This window comes from Chlorocebus sabaeus, chromosome 15 (genome assembly GCF_047675955.1).
Source record: "Chlorocebus sabaeus isolate Y175 chromosome 15, mChlSab1.0.hap1, whole genome shotgun sequence".
Classification (NCBI taxonomy): Eukaryota; Metazoa; Chordata; class Mammalia; order Primates; family Cercopithecidae; genus Chlorocebus; species Chlorocebus sabaeus.
Genome location: NC_132918.1, coordinates 30,621,167 through 30,649,060, shown reverse-complemented (window position 1 = coordinate 30,649,060; position 27,894 = coordinate 30,621,167). Strand labels below are relative to the sequence as shown.

General features: G+C 37.5%; 1 protein-coding gene across 1 annotated transcript in view; it reads right to left on the bottom strand.

Moving 5' to 3' along the window:
• The window catches only part of IFT80 (intraflagellar transport 80), a 142,469-nt gene that overhangs the window by 26,004 nt on the left and 88,571 nt on the right, over window positions 1-27,894 (bottom strand). Inside the window, 8 exon segments of the mRNA XM_073023483.1 lie at window positions 130-302; window positions 406-495; window positions 2,030-2,201; window positions 3,502-3,649; window positions 5,315-5,450; window positions 8,669-8,733; window positions 23,959-24,122; window positions 26,958-27,032. Of these exon segments, the coding sequence (XP_072879584.1) occupies window positions 130-302; window positions 406-495; window positions 2,030-2,201; window positions 3,502-3,649; window positions 5,315-5,450; window positions 8,669-8,733; window positions 23,959-24,122; window positions 26,958-27,032 (1,023 nt within the window).

The following is a 27,894-nucleotide window of genomic DNA, read 5'->3' as shown; positions in this document are numbered from 1 at the left end:
ATAAACATGAATAAATTCTGTGGTGTTCAGAAACTAAAATACAGTGAAAATGTAATTTACTAAGTAGTAGATGGAAAAATACATTAAGGTCAAACAGATTTTGGAATTGATGGAAAGCATTCTTATTACCTTTCCCAGTTGTAGAGATTAATATTGATCTGGATTGCTTGATAAACAAGGCCAGCCTGAAGAAGTACTATTTCAGCCTCCTGTATGTTCCCACTAAAAAGTAGTATGTGGGCCATTTTTGATTCTTTAGATGGAAGACTTTTTATAGAATTGATGTACTGAACCTTATCAATCTAAAAAAAGAAAATAAAAATATTGAAGTAGATAATAACAGAAATATAACAAATTATGCTAAGAAAAAACACATGTACATATATGTAAACGTTAATTACTTACTTCACCAATTGCTGCATAGGCTATTTCTGCAGTAGTCATATCTCGATTAGCAACTGCCATAGCAGCTAGACAAGCCCACATGGTTTGCTCCTAAAGTGAAGTATGAGAACAATTATCTTAACTATGTGACTGAACTGCCTTAAAATAAGCAGTGATTTAAATACTCATACCAAAATGATATTTTAATTTAAAAAATAAAAATTACTGAGCATGGCATTGAAAAAAACTAATAATGTGGAAATTTCATTGTGGCCATTTTGTTAAAATATATTAATACACAGAAAACTTTTGAAAGAAATTTTCTGAAATATTCAATTTTGAGTTATTAAGGATTTATTTCTGAATTTAAAATAATAACTCAAGGTTATAAACCTTCCAGTCTTTTTGATGAGGTGTCAAATAATGTAATTTATAGGGAACCAAAGAAATAGTGAAGTTATCAGACAATGATATTATGGCAGATTGCTACTGATATACCAGTTAAGAAGAAATTATTTAGGCAGATAGTGAGGGTATAGAAGTCCTTCATGATAAGGTTTTCCTTTTAATGAAAAGCAGCCCCCAAATCATTTTCTTTTCTAACAAAGAGCAGCCTGTAAAACAGAGCTGCAGACACAAACAAGCAAACCGGAAGCTTGCATGAGTGAATGCCAGTAGTTGTGCCCATAGCAATATACTACCTGGGACTAGGCATGTTCAAAACGGCAGCTCCATCTTCTCTTTTTGCCAGCCATATGTACAGTAAGGAGTAGACAAGATGGCACTGGCCAAGTGCAAAGTCTATTTGCATAATAAGATTAGGGTGGGGTGACCAGCCTTCCCTGTGCTATGTAAATGTCACACCTGGTCAAACCAATCTGTGAGCACTGTGTAAATCAGACACAGCCTCCTCAAGCCTGCCTATGAAATCTGTTGCAGTCCGCCACTTTTCCCTTTTTGGATGCCTCTCTCTGGCAAGGAGCTGCTCTCCTCTCTCCTTTCTTCTGCCTATTACACTTTCCACTCCTTAACCTACCCACATGTGTCCGTCCTTAATTTTCTTGGTGTGAGATGACAAACTCCGGGTATTTACCCCAGACAATGATGCTATTCACCAACAACAACCCATTGTTTAAAAAAAGCATCTAAAAGTTATTTCACAAAACTGTATTCTAAGGAATGTTCACTGATAGTCAATTAAAAAGGTCTACGGTCACACATGTTGGAAAAATACTAGATTCAACCAAGTTGGAAAAAGGCTGATCGAAAGCAGAGATTCTTAACCTTAGCTGTATAAAACAATCATCTGAGGAAATTAAAAAATATGGCTGGGCCTCAATCCAGCTATAATGAATTAGAATCTCTATGGGAGTAGAACTTGGGAATCTGACTTTCAAAGAAGTTCCACAGAAGATTTTTATATGTGCCAGTATGGAAAAACAGTTTAAATTTTATAGCTTCTTCAGAGAATAAATCACACAGCAACATGTATTCCTCTGTATTGCTCATGTCTTTACTTATAAAACAAAAGACATGATCTTATTCACAATTTTCCAGCCTTTAAGCCTATTATCATTGCTCATTTTGCACAAAGGTAAACTACTATGAAATATATATACAACTATGAATCTAAAATGTAAATTACCTTAACAAAGCGACAAAGTCTTACAGCATCTTCCCATTTTGAACTGCTTACATATTCATGGAGAATAGCAGGATATGGTGATATGCTGATGTGAACCAGGGAGCCATCAGCTCTTCTAATAGTTACTTGATTTCCAACAAAACTCACAATATGGGGATTTTTACTAAATTCACTGTTGGGAAAAAAAAAGCAAAGTACAATTTAAAGTTGTATTCTGAGCAAAATTTTTCATGTATATTAAATCTGGGGAGTGGACCATGAAATATACAAGGAGTCTCTAATCTCCAAAAGGCACAACCCCAAAAGTTAACTCCGGGGAGAATGTATATGTTCAAAAAAACTTCGATGTATTTATTTGAATACATACATTCTCCCTGGAATTAACTTTGAATATAAACAGTTGAATATAACTTGCTATATAAAGTAGCAAAAATTATTACATATTTGAGAGCTATTCCTAAGAGCATTTGAAATCATCTTTTTTTCCCTGAGGCTTAAGATAAATCACAACAATAATTAATATAGCTTTAGCTTTTAAAAGTATTAAAAGGTAAACCAATAAAAAGTAAACTAAATTCCAAGACTATTTTCTCAGAATAAAAAGAGGTGAGCCAGGCACAGTGACTCACACTTACAGCCTTAACTACTTGGGAAGATCACTTAAGCCCAGGCTGCAGTGAGCCATGATTACACCACTGCATTCCAGCTTTGGCAACAGAGTGTGATCTTGACTCTAAAAATAAATAAATAAAGAGATGACCTTTAAATAAAGTGACTAACTTCTTTTCATTAGTTCAAATACTTTTAAAAATACACTGTTTTATTTTGATGCTTCGCTGGTTTTGTTAAGGGTTTGAATCTGAATACTAAAAATGAACTCAAAACAGATTTGGAAACTAAGCTAAGGCCTAGAATTAAGAAGCCTTTGTATTCCTATTTTGTCAAGAATAAGAGATCTCCTTGCTATTTCTTAAAGAATTTAGGAATATAAATGCTTTGATTTTCTGAAGCATATAAATTGTAACAAATTTCAGTAACTTTGGTCCTTTCCTACTTTTAATATCAACCAAAAATTCAATTCTACAAACATTTACATTCTTGAAAGTATTAAAGTCAATGATAATCTGTGACAGAGTTGGCTAGCTGTCATAAGGTTGTGCATCCTGAAAAATCTTAAGAGTGACTAGACTAAAATCACTTGATCACACTGAGAAAAATACCTGAGCTACCATTACACAATATTAAGCTTGAAAATTATATTCATATAAGGGACAAATAAATAATTCATATCATACCACACTTTCAACTTGATTCTGTCACTTAAGTCTCAAGCTAGCTTTAGCCAAACAATTTATTCATCAATAAATCTGACTGATGTGAAAAACACCTTGCAGGATTGAAAATAGAAGCAAAAACATGATACTCAGAGTTTTATTTACTACAATACAGAATTATATGCAGTAAAATGTTACCTTGCATCCCTTTCATATAATGTTTTAGGCAAAATGTCTCTGTCCACATAAACTGTATTGGGGTAATACCACACTATAAATCGAGTATCTTGAAGTCCACAAAGGATATTACATGTATCATTCCATGCCAAAGTATGCACCATTGTTCCTTAATTTAAAAAGAATGTTAATGTGCTATTAGCTTTAATATGTAAGAATTAAGAATAGATCTTTAAAATGCCTGACAAACAAAATCCCACAAAATTTCTGTTAGATATGACTCTACTTTCTGATTCTATAATGGTGAAAAACACATACAAAAGAATCACACAATAATTTACAGAAATATTTGAATGCTTTACTTAGAACCCTTATATTTTAAATTTGCAAATCTTTCTTTCAGTGACAATTTAGCTGCAGCAGCTAAAGACTTGCTATTCAGTTAATCCTCTTGTCTTCAGGCCATCAAGTTCCAGATGATCCTCAGTGAGGAATACCGTCCCCTCAATATTCAAGAGTCACTCTTCTACAGGGGACCCCTAGTCTGCCCGTCAGTGGGACATGACAGAGGTGAAGTCCTCCCTTGTCTCCCTTGGACCTAGCTGTATACCACTTTCACCAACCCACGGAGCCACCCTGCCCTGACAGCTAGCAAGAGGCCAAGATCCACAGAATAACCACCACTGTCTCTCTGTCAGCAGGAAGCAGTTACAGAAGACTGACTTTTGTCCATTTTCCCCATAGAATTGGGGTCTTGGACTCTTGAGGGTGGAAATGTTACAGCAGGTAGTCAGGCAGACATGAGCAAGGCAGGAGAGGACCCTGCCACCAGCACCAGGAATGTCAGATGACCATCAGGTGATGGTCAGGCTGTTGTTAAGCTCTCTCTCTAAAATAATAATTGGTTGCAGCCAGTGCCAGGGAAAGGTAGTCTCTCAATATAAACGCCAAAACTGGAAATCAGTAGCTTCTCAATAAGATCTCAAGAACTAGGTGAGTGGGCTCACACAAGCGTACTAACAGGTAAAATGGTGGAGGAGTTTAATTGGTATACAAACTTCCTCTAGAAACACTGGAGTGGTAAGGGAAAAACGCCTCAAGTGAGCATGTGTATAACTTCAGTAAACACACAGTGCATGTGGCCCCTCCCAGGTGCTGGCAGGTCACTGGGCATGTGGACAGCCTACCCAAGGAAAGAATCAGGGCAGAAGGGTTGCAACTCCCCAGAAGCATGCCAAAGTATAAAACCCCAAGTCAAAGATCAAAGAGTGCACTTGATCTCTCAAGCTACCTGCTTGCCCTCTTCCAAGTTTACTCTATTTCCTTTCTTTCCTGCTCTAAATCTTTTGAATAGGCCGGGCCCGGTGGGTCATGCCTGTAATCTCAGCACCTTAAGAGACCAAGGCAGGTGGATGGCTTGAGCTCAGGAGTTCGAGACAAGCCTGGGCAACATGGTGAAACCTTGTCTCTACCAAAATACAAAAAAAATTAGCTAGATGTGGTGGCACATGCCTGTAGTCCTAGCTACTTGGGAGGCTGAGGCAGGAGAATCACTTGAGCCCAGGAGGCAGAAGTTACGGTGAGCCTTGATCTTGCCACTGCACTCCAGCACAGGTGACAGAGTGAGACCCTATCTCAAATAAAACACAATAAAAATTTTAAAATAAAGCTTTTAATAAACTTTCACTCCTACTCTTTAAAAAATGGGTTAAGTAGCTAAGAAGTATTACAAGATCAAAACATTAAAACATTTCCAGATTCATTCAAATTATTTATTATAGTAAATATAAGAAAGTTGACAATTAAAACTTAAAATGTATTCAAATTATTTTACCAAGCTTGATAATTTGTTCTTCCTTCCCAAATCGTTTCACAGAAGTGATACAGAGATCTCTATTTTTATCAATGAAAGCAATTTTTCTATCATTGGTAAGTCCTTTTTGATCCAGAGCAATTTCCAAGATTTCATTCTAAAATTTTTTAAAAATGTAAATACTGGGTTAGTTTCAGTGTTTGACATAAGATCATTTTAATTAATTATAAAATCATTTCCTTTAAGATCAATTAAATGTCATTTACACATTTATAATGATAAAATGTCCCTGTTAAATAATTTTAAACTGCCAACACATTAATCGTTCAAAAGCTGCACTAAAGTATATTTGCCTGACATCCAAGGAAAAGATACCTCCTAAAATACAATAAAATAATATATATTCTGATACTCTGCAGGCTGAGAAACACTCCCCTCTGTCCTGACCTACCTTTCGTAGTCAGGGTGAAAGGGTCAGGCAATTCTGAGTATCATATGAGAGGTCTATTTTGATTAATAAGTTGCCTAACAACTATCTGTTAAATATTTGTAAAAACAAATTTTGGAAATATGTGGAAATACATCATGTGTCCAGGGCCTTAAATTCTACAGATTCTCTCACATTCATTCTTGCAAAACAGGAAACAAGCTTGTAATGTAGGTATTACTATACTTAATTTACAAATCAGAAGACTAGACTCACACTCACTGAGCAATTTTGCTCAGAAAAAGCCAGTATCAAGTATATATAAACTTGCAACTCAGACTTCTAACTCCAAGATCATTGTTTTCATCTGCTAGTGAGATGAATTTTACTATAACTTGAAAATGTTTCAATATAGATTCATTTTAATTCAAACCAAGAAAGATTTATTTACTTCCTACAATGTCTGAAGACTTTGGTAGGAATTGTGAATTCAACAAGAATCATGACAACAACATCAAGTCATTGTGCCAAAATGAACTACAAAAAACGCTTTTTAAAGTAAAACAAAATACACATATACTTTTATCCAAATTGATGAACCAATCATATACCAGTTCATAATACATTTTTAAAAATTCAGCTCTTTCTAGAATACCATAATTTATATTTTAAGGAAGAAAAGAATCTGGTTTCATATATATCAAGGCATGCATGAAATATAACTCTAGGTATTTTCAAAATGGAAATGTTAACAATAAAGAATTGCTTATCATCGTCATCATCACCATCATCATCAGAACCTAGTGTATTCTTTTAAAAACACTGCTAAACAGATATGACTCTCCTAAGAAATTAAAAATCAAAGATGGACACTAATTATAATAATGCCTATGTACATAGGGGAAGAGGGGCTCCCTCACTTCATTCAGCAGGGCTTCCCCCATTTTCTTCTCGTCAAGTCCTACCACCTCCACATAGGTTCTATTCCTCCTGGGTTACTCTTTCTAGTGGGACATAAAAGCAGTTTTGTGTTCATTAGAACCATCTCCCTTGCCCTACACTAATCAATATTCATTTACTAATACACAGACTTGAGTTCCAGTTTGAGCTCTGTTATTATTTGGGAAGATCTTGGATATGAATCTCTTCCACATATAAAATAAAATAGAGTGGGTGATTTTTCTATTATTTAATAGAATGTAAAATTTAAAAATCCTTTGTATTGCATACAAATGTACTGGGTAATTGGGTGAAGTGTGACATGTAGAAGACACTTTCATTCTTATAATTAGGAAATTATAAATTTCTTAATTTTAATTGTAAATTAAATTGTAAATTGTAAATTTTATTTACAATTAAATTATTTTAATTGTAAATTTCTTAGAAAATTCTTACACTTAGGAAAAGTGTTATAGAAAGAGTTATAAATTTAAAATAAATATTTAACCTTATTAATTGATTCTCCTTTCAATCCTACTAACAAAAATGACTGCATCTTGAAAAGCTGAAAAATTTACTCCTTTTGATATGCTTAATCTTACTGAAGAGGAAAAACTCTGCTTACATAGTTTTGATTTAAAATGACAATAACGGAGAGGTTATAGAGAAATAAGCACCTCATATATTACCAGTGCAAAAGTAAACTGATAAACTCTCTTTGAAAGATGACTTTACAATATTTATTAAAATTACAAATTCTCATATCCTTTGACCCAGCAACAATATCTCAAGAATAGATCCCACAGTTACACTGGCACATGTACAAGAAGATGTATATGCAAGGTAATTCATCTTGTTAATACTGTAATATTAATGGCAAAAGATTGGAAACAGTTTAAATTCTGATACATACATAAAATGTTATACCATACAGTGGGAGGAAAAAGGGTTGAGAAAGCACTTTGTGTATAGATATGGAACCATCTCCAGAAAGAGAGTATTACATGAAAAAAGCAAAGTGTAAAACTGTTTGTTACATTTTTGTAAAAGGGGAGGAAGAGAACATATATCAGTTTTGTTGGTACATAACACTAAAAATCTCTGGAAGAATATATAAGAGATTAATAACAATGGTTACTTATTTGGTGGAGAGGCACTACAGTGATGAAAAATAGGTATAGTAGGGAGACTACTACTGTATACTTTTTAATGCTTTTTGATTTTTGAACCATATAAATGTGTTTGTTATTCAAATTTAAAACTAGGGCCAGGCGTGGTGGCTCACATCTGTAATCCTAGCACTTTGCAGGGCTGAGGCGAGTGGATTGCTTGAGCTCAGGAGTTCGAGACCAGCCTGGGCAACATGGCGAAACCCTGTCTCTTCCAAAAACAAACAAACAAAAAAAATTAATTACAAAAAATATATATAATTTTGAGTAACATTTCACTAGAAGTATTAATAAAACTAAAAGTGTCTCTAGACCCTATCATATCAGTAATTTAGAAGGATAACTCAACGTAATGTGCTTCTTTTTCTAAGGCTAAAAATCAGAAACCAATAAACAACTTAAAATTCAGGGTCTTTTGTACTTTGTATAGAGATTTCTTACTACAGTCTTAAAACCTAAAGAAAATGCTGGCTAAGAATAGGTCAATGAGAAAACTGCAAGATATTTAGAAGCACAAATACATTTTTATTTACTGACAGGTGCTAAAATTTTAATCAAAAAAGAACATGCAACTGAAAAGCAGTGAAGAGTTTGACAACAGACATATAAGTCAGATGCTTTTATTCAACTAATTTGCATGTATAGCTTCCTATCACGAACTTTACCAGTGCTTAGTCTTTAACTGTGACATTTTTAGGCGAAACAGTCAATGGAGAATGCACATTGACTTTAAATAAAAAACTAATTCCTTTGTGTCGTCTTTAAAATGAAAACATTAATTTTGAAAAGGAAGTAAATAAACAGCGGCTATTTACATTAGAAGTAGTTAATGTTCATTACCTTATGAGAAAGAAACTTTCCATCACCTAAAGGCTTTCCAGTTGACGCCTCAAAGAGGAAGATTACTTGAAAAAAAAGTAGAACATTAATTAATGTGTTATATTAGAATTTTTACTGGTAAAATTCAGTGAAACTATTATAATCCTTATGAGAAATTATTTACCTCTCTAGACCACAGAGAGTTAAATAATTCAGCACAGAAGAGCAGCAGCATCCAATTTTAATTTATTAATGTGGTCACATTTCTTATGAAAACAATAAAACTGAATACTTCTTTCTAAAACACATTCCCTAATTAGAATTTTTATTAATGGTATGGCATCAATGCTCAACAATGGGAAGTCCAAATGTGAATGTAATTTATAATTCTGATAACTTTGATTTAAACTAATACAACACCATAGAGTAGAGGCCAAAGGAAAACATCCTCTTTGTCCTTTGAAGGTTAGCTGAAAATCAACTCATAAAAGGCAGATTAATAGGAGAAATGGTATACAATTTTATTAACTTACATGGGGGAGAATCAGAGAGTGATTACCCTACCATACAATGGGGTACAGATGGTTAAAAGCCACTTCTTCCCCTTCTTAAGGGAAATGGAGATGGGGAAGTGTGGATGGTTTTAGAATGGGTAGTAAATGATTTCTAAGGGAATTCAGTGGGCATGAAGAACATTCAGTGGCCTGGAACCGTCTGTTGGGCCCACAGAGCACACAATGGTTTGTGACAAAAGTCTGCTCAGGTGTGTTGACAGCTTTCTGTATTTCTTCCTGCAATATGAGTTTAGTTAATGAAAACTCAAGGAAGGGACCAGAGAGAACTGTTGTCTTCTTTGGTGGGTCCGAAGTAGAGGTAGATAAGGGAACTTCAGCACAGCATGTGAAAGCACCATATTTTGGGGTGTCAGTTTCTAGACCCCAACAATAGACCATCATATTCCATAAAGGAAAAACATGTTGAATGTCTACTATAATGCCAGGCAACATGTTATGTGCTGTTCAGTTTTCTGTTATTAATATGCTATGCTGGTATAATCAATAATTTATCTGGTCTTCATCCTGGAGCTTCAAAAATGCTGAGACTTTCCGGAGTGATTAGAGTATCTGTATTATTGCTAGTGAGGAGACTCCTGGTGGGCCCCTAGATAGCTTCAGGATAGGGGCTGATAATCAGATCAAGCATGTGGTTAGAGGGTCTGAACTTTCAGGTTCCCAGTCTCTGGAGACGGGAAGCGGGCTCGAGACTGGGTTCATCATGTGGCCAATGATTTAATTAACCATGCCAATGTAATAAAACCCCATACAAATTCTGAATGCCAAAGCTCAGTGGAGCTTCCTGGTTACTGAATACATTGATGAGCTGGGAAGATGATGTGTCCTGAGAGGAGAGGGCACAGAAACTCTGTGTCCATCCTTTATATACTAAAAAAATACAAAAAACTAGCCGGGCGAGGTGGCGGGCGCCTGTAGTCCCAGCTACTTAGGAGGCTGAGGCAGGAGAATGGCGTGAACCCGGGAGGCGGAGCTTGCAGTGAGCTGAGATCCGGCCACTGCACTCCAGCCTGGGCGACAGAGCGAGACTCCGTCTCAAAAAAAAAAAAAAAAAAAAAAAAAAAAAAAAAAAAAAACTGTAATAATAAGTATAGCTTTCCTGAGTTCTGTGAGTCATTTTAGTGAATTATCAAACTTGAAGGCATTGTGGGAATCCCTGAATTTGCAGCTAGTTGGTCAGAAAAGTAGGCAGCTGCAGTGGGGTTGGGGGAGCGTTAGACTTGTGACTGTCATCTGAAATAGGAGCAGTCTTGTGGAAGACTGTGCCCTTAAGCTTTGGTGTCTGCATTAACTCTGGGTAGTGTAGAAATGAATTGCAGTATACCCAGTTGAGATGAAAATGGAATAGTTGGTATCAGGTTACTGAAACATATGGTTTGGGAAGAGAAAGGATGAAAGGGCAGGGATGAAGAACTTCTGATTCCTCAGTGGCTATGGGGTCCCCCAGGATATGAAACACCAGCTATGCTGCAATCAGTTATTGGAGGCAAAAGTTACTGATGAAATTTAGAGATGATGCATACATCTTCTGGGAACTGGCTCACTAAATGCATAGGAAAATGCAAAACAGTAAGAAAAAAGAGAAATATACAATCTCTTGGTAATTGCTATCTATAATATAACAGCTAAAAATGAAAGGAAGAGATGAATCAAATATAAATTCTGGCCAGTCTAAATTATGGCCTCTAGCCTCAGGGCCCCAAATGAAGGAACGAATGTGTTGGGAAAGATACTGGATTCTTGCCAGTTCAAGGAACAGGCACTAGCCTCAGAGTCATTTTCAAAGGAAAAAGTTATGCTGAAACAAATCATGAAAAAGACTAAAATGATCCATAACAGAATGGGGACAGACAGAGGGAAGTGTCTAGAAACTCATTCAAACTGGGAAAAAAAATCTTTAAACAGTTATTAAGAAATACAGTGTGGTCCGGGCTTGGTGGCTCACGCCTGTAATCCCAGCACTTTGGGAGGCCAAGGCGGGCGGATCACAAGGTCAGGAGATTGAGGCCATCCTGGATAACACAGTGAAACCTCGTCTCTTCTAAAAATATAGAAAATTAGCCAGGCGTGGCGGCCTGCGCCTGTAGTCCCAGCTACTTGGGAGGCCAAGGCAGGAGAATGACGTGAACCCGGGAGGTGGAGCTTGCAGTGAGCATAGATCACGTCACTGCACGCCAGCCTGGGTGACAGAGCGAGACTCCATCTCAAAAAAAAAAAAAAAAAAAAAGAAAACACAGCAAACAAAACTATAAAAACCCTGGAAGACAACCTAGGCAATACCATTCTGGACATGGGAACAAGGAAAGATTTCATGACAAAGACGCCAAAAGCAATCACAACAAAAGCAAAAATTGACAAATAGAATCTAATTAAATTTAAGACCTGCACAGCAAAAGAAACTATCAACAGAGTAAACAGACAACCTACAGAATAGGAGAAAATTTCTGCAAACTGTGCATCTGACAAAACTCTAATATCCAACATCTATAAGGAACTTAACAAATTTTTAAGAAAAAAAAACCATTAAAAATTGGGCAAAGGACAGGAACTTAAAAGAAGACATACATGTGGCCAACAAACATATGAACGAAAGCACAGTATCACTGATCATTAGAGAAATACAAATCAAAACCACAATGAGATACCATTTCATACCAGTCAGAATGGCTATTATTAAAAAGTCAAAAAATAACAGATGCTGGTGAGTTGTGGAGAAAAGGGAATAGTTTAACACTGTTGGTGGGAGTGTAAATTAGTTCAATCATTGTGGAGAGGAGTGTGGCAATTCCTCAAAGAGCTAAAAACAGAACTACCATTCAACCCAGCAATCCCATTACTGGGTGTATACCCAAAGGAATATAAATCAGTCTATCACAAAGACATATGCATGCAAATGTTCACTGCAACACCTATCCACAATGGCAAAGACATGGAGTCAACTTAAATGTCCATCAATGACAGATCTGATAAAGAAAATGTTGTACATATACACCATGGAATACTGTGCAGCCATAAAAAAGAATAGATCATGTCCTTTGCGGGAATGTTGATGGAGCTGGAGGCCATTATCCTTGACAAACTAATGCAGAAACAGAAAACCAATTACCACATGTTCTCACTTATAAGTGGGAGCTAAATAACGAGAACTCATGGACACAAAGAGGGAAACAAATACTGGGGGCTTGAGGGTGAAGAGTGGGAGGAGGGAGAGGATCAGAAAAAATAATTATTGGGTACTAGGCTTAGTAACTAGGTGATGAAATAATCTGTACAATAAACCCCTATGACACAACGTTTACCAATGTAACAAACCTACACATGTACCCTGAACCTAAAACAAAAGTTTTTTTGGTTGTTTTTTAAAGAAATGGGGTGAAAAAGCAAATGATGATGGGGGTAAAATGAAAGGGAAAGAGAAAGGAGAGAGTCAAGGGACTCATCATAGCAGCGTGGGAGTCTGGGATCAAAACACAGAGGTTGGGTGGACCAATGGGGCGGTCCTGCTAGTGCCCCAAAATTTAAGAGTGCTAAGCAAATCTGCTTTATTCATCTTAGTTTGGAAGAATTTGGAAAGCAGAAAGGCAAAGATGGCAAAAAGAAACCTGATCTTGAATTACCTGGAGCAATGGTCTACCAATTTAATCAAGAAAAAGATTCAGGAAAGAGCCTGGGTTCCTTGGCTCAATTCTGAGCTGCAGACCCAACACCTTAAGCACATGAATAGGCAAAATGGTTAGGGGGTAGAGAGGAGAAGACTCTAGACACCTTGATGCAAAAGTGCCATGTACTTTGGTCCAAAACCCCCTGGTGAAGTCCTAAAGGAGACTACAATTAAATCGAGAGAGTACAGAAGTGCAAGCGTTGGTAGAAGAAAGGTGAAAGTTTGAATGAAAACTGGAGAGTTTAAACAGACTTTATGTGAAGAGGCTGTGTCTCCTTTACCTGAATGTTTCATGGGAATAGATACTATGTCTGACCGGAACACTTCCCCCACCTACTACTGAAAGTCTTAATGGGGCCGGGCTCACACCTGTAATCCCAGCATTTTGGGATGCTGAGGTGGGCAGATCACTTGAGGTTAGGAGTTTGAGACTAGCCTGGCCAACATGGTAAAACCCCACCTCTCCTAAAACTACAAAAAATTAGCTGGGCGTGGTGGCGCATGCCTGTAATACTAGCTATTCAGGAGGCTGAAGCAGGAGAATCATTTGAATCTGGGAGGATGAGGTTGCAGTGAGCCGACATCACGCCACTGCACTCCAGCCTGGGCAACAGAGTGAGACTGTGTCTCAAAAAAAGGAAAAAAAAAAAAAAAGAAAACAAAGTCCTAATGGGAGTCACAACTAGATTGAGAGGATATAGAAATGCAAGAGCTAATGGCATTAAGGTGAAAGTTTTGGATGAAAATTTGTATATTTAAACCAGTTTTTTTTTTTTTTTAGACGGAGTTTTTGCTCTTGTTGACCAGGCTGGAGTGCAGTGGTGCAATCTCAGCTCACTGTAAGCGATTCTCCTGCCTCACCCTCCCGAATAGCTGGGACACCGGCTAATTTTTTTGTATTTTTAGTAAAGACGGGGTTTCGCCATGTTGGCCAGGCTGGTCTTGAATTCCTGACCTCAGGTGATCCGCCTGCCTTGGCTTCCCAAAGTGCTGGGATTACAGATGTGAGCCACCACGCCTGGCCCCAAACGAGCTTTATGTTAAGTAGTTGTGTCTCATTTGCCAGAATGTATTATGGGGACTGATATTACGTCTGACTGGAGAGCGTTTCCTCTATCAAGTAATGTGAAACAGAAAGCATGTAAATCCACCCTTTAAGCAATATTAATTGGGAATGCAAAATGGGAATCAATAAGATTACTCAAGTTCAACAGGCCTTGAATATCAATCAGTATATGAATTAGTATGGACGAATTCTCTATACAATAACCCTGGGTAGAATACAGATTGGAACTTACAGGAGAAAGCCTATGAACACCTCTCGGTGAAAATTACTGGGATTCTGGACTAGAGAATTCCCATCTGGGGGAAATTACTAGCTTGCTATCTGACATTAATTGAAACTGACCCTATAACCGAAGAATAGAAAATAATCTTGAAGGGGGCGGAGCAAGATGGCCGAATAGGAACAGCTCCAGTCTCCAACTCCCAGCGCGAGCGACACAGAAGACAGGTGATTTCTGCATTTTCAACTGAGGTACTGGGTTCATCTCACTGGGGAGTGCCAGACAATCGGTGCTGGTCAGCTGCTGCAGCCCGACCAGCGAGAGCTGAAGCAGGGCGAGGCATTGCCTCACCTGGGAAGTGCAAGGGGGGAGGGAATCCCTTTTCCTAGCCAGGGGAACTGGGAGACACAACACCTGGAAAATCGGGTAACTCCCACCCCAATACTGCGCTTTAAGCAAACAGGCACACCAGGAGATCATATCCCACACCTGGTCGGGAGGGTCCCACACCCACGGAGCCTCCCTCATTGCTAGCACAGCAGTCTGTGATCTACTGGCAAGGCAGCAGCGAGGCTGGGGGAGGGGCGCCCGCCATTGCTGAGGCTTAAGTAGGTAAACAAAGCTGCTGGGAAGCTCGAACTGGGTGGAGCTCACAGCAGCTCAAGGAAACCTGCCTGTCTCTGTAGACTCCACCTCTGGGGACAGGGCACAGTAAACAATAACAAACGCAGCAGAAAGCTCTGCAGACGCAAACGACTCTGTCTGACAGCTTTGAAGAGAGCAGTGGATCTCCCAACACGGAGGTTGAGATCTGAGAAGGGACAGACTCCCTGCTCAAGTGGGTCCCTGACCCCTGAGTAGCCTAACTGGGAGACATCCCCCACTAGGGGCAGTCTGACACCCCACACCTCACAGGGTGGAGTACACCCCTGAGAGGAAGCTTCCAAAGCAAGAATCAGACAGGTACACTCGCTGTTCAGAAATATTCTATCTTCTGCAGCCTCTGCTGCTGATACCCAGGCAAACAGGGTCTGGAGTGGACCTCAAGCAATCTCCAACAGACCTACAGCTGAGGGTCCTGACTGTTAGAAGGAAAACTATCAAACAGGAAGGACACCTACACCAAAACCCCATCAGTACATCACCATCATCAAAGACCAGAGGCAGATAAAACCCCAAAGATGGGGAAAAAGCAGGGCAGAAAAGCTGGAAATTCAAAAAATAAGAGCGCATCTCCCCCTGCAAAGGAGCGCAGCTCATCGCCAGCCACGGATCAAAGCTGGACGGAGAATGACTTCGATGAGATGAGAGAAGAAGGCTTCAGTCCATCAAATTTCTCAGAGCTAAAGGAGGAATTACGTACCCAGCGCAAAGAAACTAAAAATCTTGAAAAAAAAGTGGAAGAATTGATGGCTAGAGTAATTAATGCAGAGAAGGTCATAAACGAAATTAAAGAGATGAAAACCATGACACCAGAAATACGTGACAAATGCACAAGCTTCAGTAACCGACTCGATCAACTGGAAGAAAGAATGTCAGCGATTGAGGATCAAATGAATGAAATGAAGCGAGAAGAGAAACCAAGAGAAAAAAGAAGAAAAAGAAATGAACGAAGCCTGCAAGAAGTGTGGGATTATGTAAAAAGACCAAATCTACGTCTGATTGGGGTACCTGAAAGTGAGGGGGAAATTGGAACCAAGTTGGAAAACACTCTTCAGGATATCATCCAGGAGAACTTCCCCAACCTAGTAGGGCAGGCCAACATTCAAATCCAGGAAATACAGAGAACGCCACAAAGATACTCCTCGAGAAGAGCAACTCCAAGACACATAATTGCCAGATTCACCAAAGTTGAAATGAAGGAAAAAATCTTAAGGGTAGCCAGAGAGAAAGGTCGGGTTACCTACAAAGGGAAGCCCATCAGACTAACAGCAGATCTCTCGGCAGAAATTCTTCAAGCCAGAAGAGAGTGGGGGCCAATATTCGACATTCTTAAAGAAAAGAATTTTAAACCCAGAATTTTATATCCAGCCAAACTAAGTTTCATAAGTGAAGGAGAAATAAAATCCTTTACAGATAAGCAAATGCTTAGAGATTTTGTCACCACTAGGCCTGCCTTACAAGAGACCCTGAAGGAAGCACTAAACATGGAAAGGAACAACCGGTACCAGCCATTGCAAAAACATGCCAAAATGTAAAGACCATCAAGGCTAGGAAGAAACTGCATCAACTAACGAGCAAAATAACCAGTTAATATCATAATGGCAGGATCAAGTTCACACATAACAATCTTAACCTTAAATGTAAATGGACTAAATGGTCCAATTAAAAGATACAGACTGGCAAACTGGATAAAGAGTCAAGACCCATCAGTCTGCTGTATTCAGGAGACCCATCTCACATGCAGAGACATACATAGGCTCAAAATAAAGGGATGGAGGAAGATTTACCAAGCAAATGGAGAACAAAAAAAAGCGGGGGTTGCAATACTAGTCTCTGATAAAACAGACTTTAAACCATCAAAGATCAAAAGAGACAAAGAAGGCCATTACATAATGGTAAAGGGATCAATTCAACAGGAAGAGCTAACTATCCTAAATATATATGCACCCAATACAGGAGCACCCAGATTCATAAAGCAAGTCCTTAGAGACTTACAAAGAGACTTAGACTCCCCTACAATAATAATGGGAGACTTCAACACTCCACTGTCAACATTAGACAGATCAACGAGACAGAAAGTTAACAAGGATATCCAGGAATTGAACTCATCTCTGCAGCAAGCAGACCTAATAGACATCTATAGAACTCTCCACCCCAAATCAACAGAATATACATTCTTCTCAGCACTACATCGTACTTACTCCAAAATTGACCACGTAATTGGAAGTAAAGCACTCCTCAGCAAATGTACAAGAACAGAAATTATAACAAACTGTCTCTCAGACCACAGTGCAATCAAACTAGAACTCAGGACTAAGAAACTCAATCAAAACCGCTCAACTACATGGAAACTGAACAACCTGCTCCTGAATGACTACTGGGTACATAACGAAATGAAGGCAGAAATAAAGATGTTCTTTGAAACCAATGAGAACAAAGATACAACATACCAGAATCTCTAGGACACATTTAAAGCAGTGTGTAGAGGGAAATTTATAGCACTAAACGCCCACAAGAGAAAGCAGGAAAGATCTAAAATTGACACTCTAACATCGCAATTAAAAGAACTAGAGAAGCAAGAGCAAACACATTCGAAAGCTAGCAGAAGGCAAGAAATAACTAAGATCAGAGCAGAAGTGAAGGAGATAGAGACACAAAAAACCCTCCAAAAAATCAATGAATCCAGGAGTTGGTTTTTTGAAAAGATCAACAAAATTGACAGACCACTAGCAAGACTAATAAAGAAGAAAAAGGAGAAGAATCAAATTGACGCAATTAAAAATGATAAAGGGGATATCACCACCGACCCCACAGAAATACAAACTACCATCAGAGAATACTATAAACACCTCTACGCAAATAAACTGGAAAATCTAGAATAAATGGATAATTTCCTGGACACTTACACTCTCCCAAGACTAAACCAGGAAGAAGTTGAATCCCTGAATAGACCAATAGCAGGCTCTGAAATTGAGGCAATAATTAATAGCCTACCAACCAAAAAAAGTCCAGGACCAGATGGGTTCACAGCTGAATTCTACCAGAGGTACAAGGAGGAGTTGGTACGATTCCTTCTGAAACTATTCCAATCAATAGAAAAAGAGGGAATCCTCCCTAACTCATTTTATGAGGCCAACATCATCCTGATACCAAAGCCTGGCAGAGACACAACAAAAAAAGAGAATTTTAGACCAATATCCCTGATGAACATCAATGCAAAAATCCTCAATAAAATACTGGCAAACCGGATTCAGCAACACATCAAAAAGCTTATCCACCATGATCAAGTGGGCTTCATCCCTGGGATACAAGGCTGGTTCAACATTCGCAAATCAATAAACATAATCCAGCATATAAACAGAACCAAAGACAAGAACCACTTGATTATCTCAATAGATGCAGAAAAGGCTTTTGACAAAATTCAACAGCCCTTCATGCTAAAAACGCTCAATAAATTCGGTATTGATGGAATGTACCTCAAAATCATAAGAGATATTTATGACAAACCCACAGCCAATATCATACTGAATGGGCAAAAACTGGAAAAATTCCCTTTGAAAACTGGCACAAGACAGGGATGCCCTCTCTCACCACTCCTATTCAACATAGTGTTGGAAGTTCTGGCTAGGGCAATCAGGCAAGAGAAAGAAATCAAGGGGATTCAGTTAGGAAAAGAAGAAGTCAAATTGTCCCTGTTTGCAGACGACATGATTGTATATTTAGAAAACCCCATTGTCTCAGCCCAAAATCTCCTTAAGCTGATAAGAAACTTCAGCAAAGTCTCAGGATACAAAATTAATGTGCAAAAATCACAAGCATTCTTATACACCAGTAACAGACAAACAGAGAGCCAAATCAGGAATGAACTTCCATTCACAATTGCTTCAAAGAGAATAAAATACCTAGGAATCCAACTTACAAGGGATGTAAAGGACCTCTTCAAGGAGAACTACAAACCACTGCTCAGTGAAATCAAAGAGGACACAAACAAATGGAAGAACATACCATGCTCATGGATAGGAAGAATCAATATCGTGAAAATGGCCATACTGCCCAAGGTAATTTATAGATTCAATGCCATCCCCATCAAGCTACCAGTGAGCTTCTTCACAGAATTGGAAAAAACTGCTTTAAAGTTCATATGGAACCAAAAAAGAGCCCGCATCTCCAAGACAATCCTAAGTCAAAAGAACAAAGCTGGAGGCATCACGCTACCTGACTTCAAACTATACTACAAGGCTACAGTCACCAAAACAGCATGGTACTGGTACCAAAACAGAGATATAGACCAATGGAACAGAACAGAGTCCTCAGAAATAATACCACACATCTACAGCCATCTGATCTTTGACAAACCTGAGAGAAACAAGAAATGGGGAAAGGATTCCCTATTTAATAAATGGTGCTGGGAAAACTGGCTAGCCATAAGTAGAAAGCTGAAACTGGATCCTTTCCTTACTCCTTATATGAAAATTAATTCAAGATGGATTAGAGACTTAAATGTTAGACCTAATACCATAAAAATCCTAGAGGAAAACCTAGGTAGTACCATTCAGGACATAGGCATGGGCAAAGACTTCATGTCTAAAACACCAAAAGCAACAGCAGCAAAAGCCAAAATTGACAAATGGGATCTCATTAAACTAAAGAGCTTCTGCACAGCAAAAGAAACTACCATCAGAGTGAACAGGCAACCTATAGAATGGGAGAACATTTTTGCAATCTACTCATCTGACAAAGGGCTAATATCTACAACCTACAAAGAACTCAAACAAATTTACAAGAAAAAAACAAACAACCCCATCAAAAAGTGGGCAAAGGATATGAACAGACATTTCTCAAAAGAAGACATTCATACAGCCAACAGACACATGAAAAAATGCTCATCATCACTGGCCATCAGAGAAATGCAAATCAAAACCACAATGAGATACCATCTCACACCAGTTAGAATGGCAATCATTAAAAAGTCAGGAAACAACAGGTGCTGGAGAGGATGTGGAGAAATAGGAACACTTTTACACTGTTGGTGGGATTGTAAACTAGTTCAACCATTATGGAAAACAGTATGGCGATTCCTCAAGGATCTAGAACTAGATGTACCATATGACCCAGCCATCCCATTACTGGGTATATACCCAAAGGATTATAAATTATGCTGCTATAAAGACACATGCACACGTATGTTTATTGCAGCACTATTCACAATAGCAAAGACTTGGAATCAACCCAAATGTCCATCAGTGACAGATTGGATTAAGAAAATGTGGCACATATACACCATGGAATACTATGCAGCCATAAAAAAGGATGAGTTTGTGTCCTTTGTAGGGACATGGATGCAGCTGGAAACCATCATTCTTAGCAAACTATCACAAGAACAGAAAACCAAACACCGCATGTTCTCACTCATAGGTGGGAACTGAACAATGAGATCACTTGGACTCGGGAAGGGGAACATCACACACCGGGGCCTATCATGGGGAGGGGGGAGGGGGGAGGGATTGCATTGGGAGTTATACCTGATGTAAATGACGAGTTGATGGGTGCAGCACACCAACATGGCACAAGTATACATATGTAATAAACCTGCACGTTATGCACATGTACCCTACAACTTAAAGTATAATAATAATAAATAAATTAAAAAAATAAAAAAAATAAAAATAAAAAAGAAAATAATCTTGAAATCTAATGTACCCATAGTATCTTGGGTGACACTGGAGACAGATTCTACTAGGAAAGGCAATGCCCAGAAGAGTTTCATAATAAAATGGAAATGTATTGAGTAGGAACACATTACTGGGAAATACAAAAAGTTACAGTGTATTCATGAGTCTACCTGCTCTGACTGACTTTGGAACCACTTGAGGAGCTGCCAAATTCTGTTGACACTCGGACAGTGGCCTATAAACAGCTCTCAATTAACCAACAGATAGTTGCTTGGTTTATGAATAGCAGTTCTATTGTGAACATACAACGTTTTATTTGTAAGGCCACCCCCTGACAGAAGAAGGTGAAAACAAATAAGTGTGGTGGGCTGCACTGCATGCTATTTGCCTCGATATCTGAGTTTTTATTAACTTGCAGGCCATGGTCACATGGTCAGGCAAGAAGGACAATGGAAAACTGGCCTGTTATAGGAATGCCCATATAGGGTACAGCCTTCAAGGAACTTACTATGGGAACTTGATGGGTGCATTAAGGTATGGCGTATCAATGCTTATCAGGAGACTTCCCCTTCTAGGTTCAAAAGGTGATTGGAATTGACGAGCAAATACCTCAGGATGCCTGCTTGAGGTGGCCCCCTTGGGTATATGAAGCAAGTGAACACTGGGGGCTGCAGCAATGCAGAGATGAACTAAATCTAGAAATGTTCCTCTCAAACCCTCTGAGGCACAAAATACCAGCAAGAACTTTCTGTCTGCCCATGACAGACTGCAGATGGCTATAGGGCAGATTCCCCAGGAGGATGGCCCTACATATGGCTGGAAACCTGGACTCATGCCAGTAGCCCTGGAGGGCTACAAAAGGGTCCTGAGATGAGTAGATGCTGACTCTGCACTGGGCTTTGCTTAACCAGTGGTAGCCTGGCAAATACTGAGGGAACTATAAAAGAGCCAGCAGAGAAGATAATGCATTGATTTGGACTACCTAGTCACATTTCATCAGACCAAGGAACATACTTTGCAATCCATAATGTCCAACAATGGGCAGAGAGATATCTTCCCCAGAGTAATGGTTTGGTAAAGAATCAGAATGGTAAGTTAAAACAGTGGTTTTCTAAAACAGGGGAAAGCATGAAGAACTGGCTTGCATGCCTGCATGAGTATGGATTCAGCAAGAGAGAAGCAAAGAGATAGATTCCTGCACTAGATAGATTCCTCTGTTTTTTTGTTTTGTTTTGTTTTGTTTTGAGACAGAGTCTCGCTCTGTCACCCAGACTGGATTGCAGTGGTGCTATCTTGGCTCACTACAACCTCGGCTCACTGCAACCTCCGCCTCCCAAGTTCAAGCGATTCTCCTGCTTCAGCCTCCTGAGTAGCTGGGATTACAGGTGCGTACCACCATGGCCGGCTAATTTTTGTATTTTTAGTAGAGACAGGGTTTCACCATGTTGGTCAAGTTGGTCGAACTCCTGACCTTGTGATCTGCCCACCTTGGCCTCCTTTAGTTTTTTTGATGGATCTTAGGGAGAGGGGGAGGGGAAAGGAGGATGCTGGTATGGCAAAACACTTTTTTCTTTCTTCCTTATATCACCTTCTCCTACTTGACACCATGGTCCCAAGACCAGGGCTACCACTACAAATGCCAGAAGCAGGGATGGTTCCCAAGAAAGAAACTATAACTATACTTTTAAGCCTTAATGTTAAAATTCCTAAGGACCTGATAGGATGGGTTGTGCCTTCACTACATCTGGAGATTGGGGGTTTAATAGTGAATGCAGCTTTATTGGCTGGTAGAGGAAACAGCCTGTTTGCTCTGTACAAATGGATAGGAGAAATAATAGCTGTGAGTAAAGAAATGAATAAATGGGTTATGCAATAAGTAAAATACTACATTAATGCTTCAAAAGAGGCTCAGAGCAAAAGAATGATATTGTTTCTTAGCTTAATTATAGCTGATACATGAGAAGATGAAGCCATATATTGCTGAGACCTCTCCTACTTGGAACTTGACAAACTTGAATGGAATCCTGCAAACCTCAGAGGTCTAAACTTGAAGACAACTTGGTCACAGAACATGATGATGGACTGGACTAATTATTTTGTTTTTTGTTTTTTGGGTTTTTTTGTTTGTTTGTTTTTTTGAGACGGAGTCTCACTCTGTCGCCCAGGCTGGAGTGCAGTGGCGTGATCTCGGCTCACTGCAAGCTCCGCCTCCCAGGTTCACGCCATTCTCCAGCCTCAGCCTCCTGAGTAGCTGGGACTACAGGCACCCGCCACCACGCCCACCTAATTTTTTGTATTCTAGTAGAGACAGAGTTTCACCATGTTATCCAGGATGGTCTCCATATCCTGACCTCGTGATCCGCCCACCTCGGCCTCCCAAAGTGCTGGGATTACAGGTGTGAGTCACTGTGCCTGGCCCAGACTGGATTAATTATTAATGACTAGTAGAACTGTAGTAATATGCTAGTGTCTTCTGACTCCTATTTTACAATATGGTATAACACTGGAATTGTTGGTAAGAGTATAAATACTGATAGTGATGATCGAGTGTACTGGGAATGGAATTAAAAGCCTCCTATCTCTACCCAATATTGATTCCTCCAAACATTAGGCATACTCATGCTGGTCCTATTGACAGGAATGATCCTTTTGCCGTAAGGGATCCATGGTCATAGACCAGGGCGTGATCTGTAGTTGAATAATTTGTCTGGTCTTTGTCCTGGGCTCCTGGCAGGTAGCTTCAAAAATGCTTGGGATTTTCTGAGTGATAGAAGTGTCTTTGTTATCCTAATAAGGTGACTCTGGTGAGCCCCTAGATAGCTTCAGGATAGCGGCTGGTCACCAGAAAGACCAATCTCATGTTCAGAGAGTTTAGCACTTTTCAGCCCTCCACCCCACCAGCAACCTCTTGAGAAGGGACCTGGAAACTGAGTGCAATCACATATTTATATTTATTTATGAATACTAATGTGGCCTAGATTTTTAAACAGAAAATTTAAGTTATTCATACCTTTCTTTCAATTAACTTAAAATATGAATTTAAAAATATAAACAAATTAAATAGTTCAATGAAGTGCAATATTTACAATGTTACCAAATGAAGAAAAAGGGAATATTTAAAAAGATCAAAAACTTAAACATTAATATATGTTTTTAGGACCACAACATTAAATTCAAACTCTCTACCAACAGCTACTATAAAGATGTTTTTCCTTATTACTGATCTTTGATGTTGTGACAATATCTATCTGTTCCATTAACTGGATATAGTATGACAACTTTAGCTGTTTAACTCATGTTTCAAAAACAAATTAGAAAGCTCATAATTCTTTTTCTATAAAGTTGATGTATTGGTAGAAAATGTAAGTTAATTTATGAAAATTTTATAGTGTTAACAAATTTTATAGTTTTAACAAATTTTCATATTTGACAGGAAAAATTATAAAAATGTACTTACTTTTTTCATCAGCTTTGTCTCTTATTGCTATGGTATCATTACTCAAAGATACAGTCTGTGCATTCAGAATATCTGTTCTCATTCCAGGAAATTTTGGAGATGAAATAAAGCGCCCTTCATATGAATATAAATAGATACTACTACCATCTACAAGAAGAAAATGTCTAAAAAATAAAGAACAGAAATAGATTCTCAAATAGGAGTATATTATATTTTCGTTTTTATATTACAGAATAGTTTATCCTTGGGAAAAAAATCTAAATCTTACAATTAATATAAATGTGTAGATATATAAGGAATAAAACATTTCAAACACTGAAAACCAGCATTGGTTGTTCTGGTTTGTTTTCTCGGTTTTTGTATTATTATGAAGTAGAAGAAGAAAAGTGAAAAGGTCCATAATCATCACCCTATACACTAAAATTTTGACTTCTTTTACATTATACCCACAATTCATTTCCTTTCCTAAAGAAGATTCTATACAAAGACAATCAAAAAATCTTAGAGTTTACAATACAGTCATGTTAATGCCAGGTGCTATTTGTTTCATGAAACAGTCTTAATACATATTTTATAACTAAAGATTATGCTAAAAATAATTAAAGATTAAATAGTGGTTAAAGTCTAAAGTAGTGAAAATGACTAAAAAAATTAACATTAGGGCAAGCATTTATTAAAATAAGGTAGTTGTGACTTTAAAATCATATGGTGACTATCAGTATGTATTCATATCTAAAAACTCATATTTTTTTGCCACAGGGTCAGATTCATCTGCTATATTGACAACCATATTTAAGGCATAGGGCTCTCTGTTGTTACTTTTTTATTAACTCGAAACATAAATATTTTATGGCTGTTATATTTTTCCTTTGAAAATTTATGAATATTGTACAAAATAATTCAAGCAATACAGAGAAAACAAAAGACCTCTTGAGATCCTACCTCCATAGAGAAAACTATGGCAATAGTATATTGCTTTACTAACTCACTCATTCCCCGATATACATTTGTTTCAAATTATTCACTATTTTAAAGAATGTCTACAGTGTATATACACCTCCATATGTCTGCCCTACTTATTTCCTTAGTTCAGCTTCTAGAAATGCAATTACTGGATTAAAGAGCATACATTTAAAATGTTTAAATATATATTGTTATACTGCCCTTTGAAAAGTTGTATTGATTTACACACATACTATGGCTATATGGGTGTGCCTGTCTCCTTAATGCTGAAGACATTATTACTTTTCAAAATCTTATGTTTAATGTTTTAAATATCCTTGATTCAGAATTGGTTCTTGATTTAGGAATTGCTAATTGTTCTTTTTTTGCTATGGAAACAAAAAGGAAATAAACACCAAAACCAATGAAAAATTAGTATCTAATGAACACCAACTATATACACTTCAATTAAATTAATACTTGAGGATTGGTAGGTAGTTTATTTAATTGAAGGGTTTGGCCCTTACACACTGGTGTATGGTCATACATATTGGTTTATGAAAACAGTACTTGCTAAACTTGACAAAGTGACATATATTAGTATATATTCCTTTGTCTCCGTACTAAAAGTATTTTTGTTTCCAAATAAGACACTATAGCTTTTAACCTACTTGTGAGTAAACACCCTGTTTCAAGGGGCAAACATCTCTAATTGCATAAATAAGACCAATGATAGGCAGTGACTAAATTTTTTGGCTATTTATGCCATTAATATATGTCTTTATTAAGAGTATACTCAATAAATACATTTATAAATAATGTATAAATGAATTTATTTGGAACTGTTAGAGTAAAAAGCATTTCAGATATATGTTTCTTAGATAGCTGACATCTTACCTTTTAAATGACAAAAATGACTTAAAAAATTTATGGTATAACTAAACAATTCATATATTTCAATTTCATTAAATAGATAACATAAAATTTGATATAACACTTCATTGGTCACTCAAGGTCATCAATACTGTGATCACATTTTTCACTAACTGATAACTTTGATATTCATAAGAATCTGTTGGTGTGCAGAATCCTTACACTACTCAGCTACACAGTTCTGTGCTTTTAGTTTTCTCCATGTTCCCTTGCCAGGCAGCCACTTTTCTTCCTATCATTGTGCCAGCCTCTAGCAGTCCACCAGTACCATTCTTCTTATGGTTTTCTATTTATAAAAAGCTGTGGGCTAGAAAAGCTGATAATAAACACTATTAAGAGCTGCCTACATAATGAGTAAAGGGATGAGGAATAAAGCGCATGGTTTTGGGGCAAATGTTTTATGGGTAGATATTTTAGGTAACTGTCGATTATATTTTCACAATTTTTAACAAGCTTTATTGGGTTGTAGCTAAGTCCTCCTCTGATTCAGTAGGCTATTGCTGTACGCAAGAGACTAATTGACAGTTTTTCATGGAAAAGCTTAGGTTCTTGAGTAATAGCTATTCCTAATTTACTCCAGTTAATTGCCTGGCATTTCTTAGTCCTGTATACACTGAATGTCTTAGTAGAGAAAACTAGTTTTCAAACTTCAGGTCACAGCCCAATAGGCCCATGAAACCAAAGAGTTTCAACCAATATTTAAAACAAAGCAGAACAGAAAATAGGGGGGCTATGAGGTAAAAATTCTTTACTAGTTATTTACCTAGGTTGCTCCCATTCTCTCATGTCATCACTCGGATATTTACTTGTAATGAGTTTATTCTCATCATTTAAAAAAAATAGCTTTAAAATTTGTTTCAATTTCTAATACCATAAATACTGATATATTTAACCCACATATAACCCTCAGTAATTTTCTAAGAATGTTAAGAAATTCAGAGACTAAAATGTTTCAGAATCACTGATTTAAAAAACGTTTTTCTTTTTATTCTAAAATGTATAATAGAAACAGATTGGTTCTAAACGATTAGTATATCATTCTTTTAATTGGATGTTTTTATTAAAGAGTGCTTTAATGCTATTTATTTTAACCCCAGATCCAACAGTTAAACATAATAAATTACCTTTCTGCCTGCAGAATTAAACTAACAGTTCCTTCTTTGAGATCAAATATAATCGGTGTGTTCCAGTTCTTCGTGCTAAAAGACAAGTAAAATGGATATGTATTAACATTTAAAATAGCAAATACTTTTAAATAAGTAGATAGGTATTCATTTTAAATAAAGTGACTTCAGTTTCATAGTAATTATATACATACTTCTATTACAGCATTTGGTGCATTGTTCTGAAATTATTCATTGATGTGTCTGTGTCCCCAACTAAAAAGCAGAGACTCTGTATCCCCAGCAATTAGCACATAATGGGAATCCAATAAATGTTTACTGGAGGTATTACAACGTGTGAATTGAGGAATTCTAAGTTTGAGTTCTGCCATTTATCGGCTCTGTGAGTTTGGGCAAGTCATCTAATGATTCTCATTAAAAAAAAAACAGCAGCAGCATGGCATAATGAAGAGATGATAGCTTTTTGTTAGACATATCTGGATTAGAAATATGGCTTCACCACCTGTCAGCCACTTGATCTTAAGCTTAACCTGCTAAGCATTAGTTTCCTTATTTGTAAAATGGGGATAATGATGACTTACATAGTATCTGGCAAACTACCTGTTATAAAGCAGGTACCAGGCAAAACAGAAACTGTAATAACAGTAATATAATGAACATGATTATTTTTCCTGCAGACCTCCCAATGTTATTGTTGGGTTGAAATGAAAATATTTCTGTGAAGCATTCTGTAAACTCTAAAATACTATATAAATGTAAGCCATGAACAAGCTTATTGGATAAATTGATTAATAAATGAACAAGCAAATCATTTAGTTTTTATAGGGTAACATCAATCAAAGATTTGGGTGGGTAAAGAGAACATTTACAAACACAAAAACTCATCCTTAAAGAATAAAAGTTGTTCCACAGTTTAAAATAAGTTTTATTACTTCTA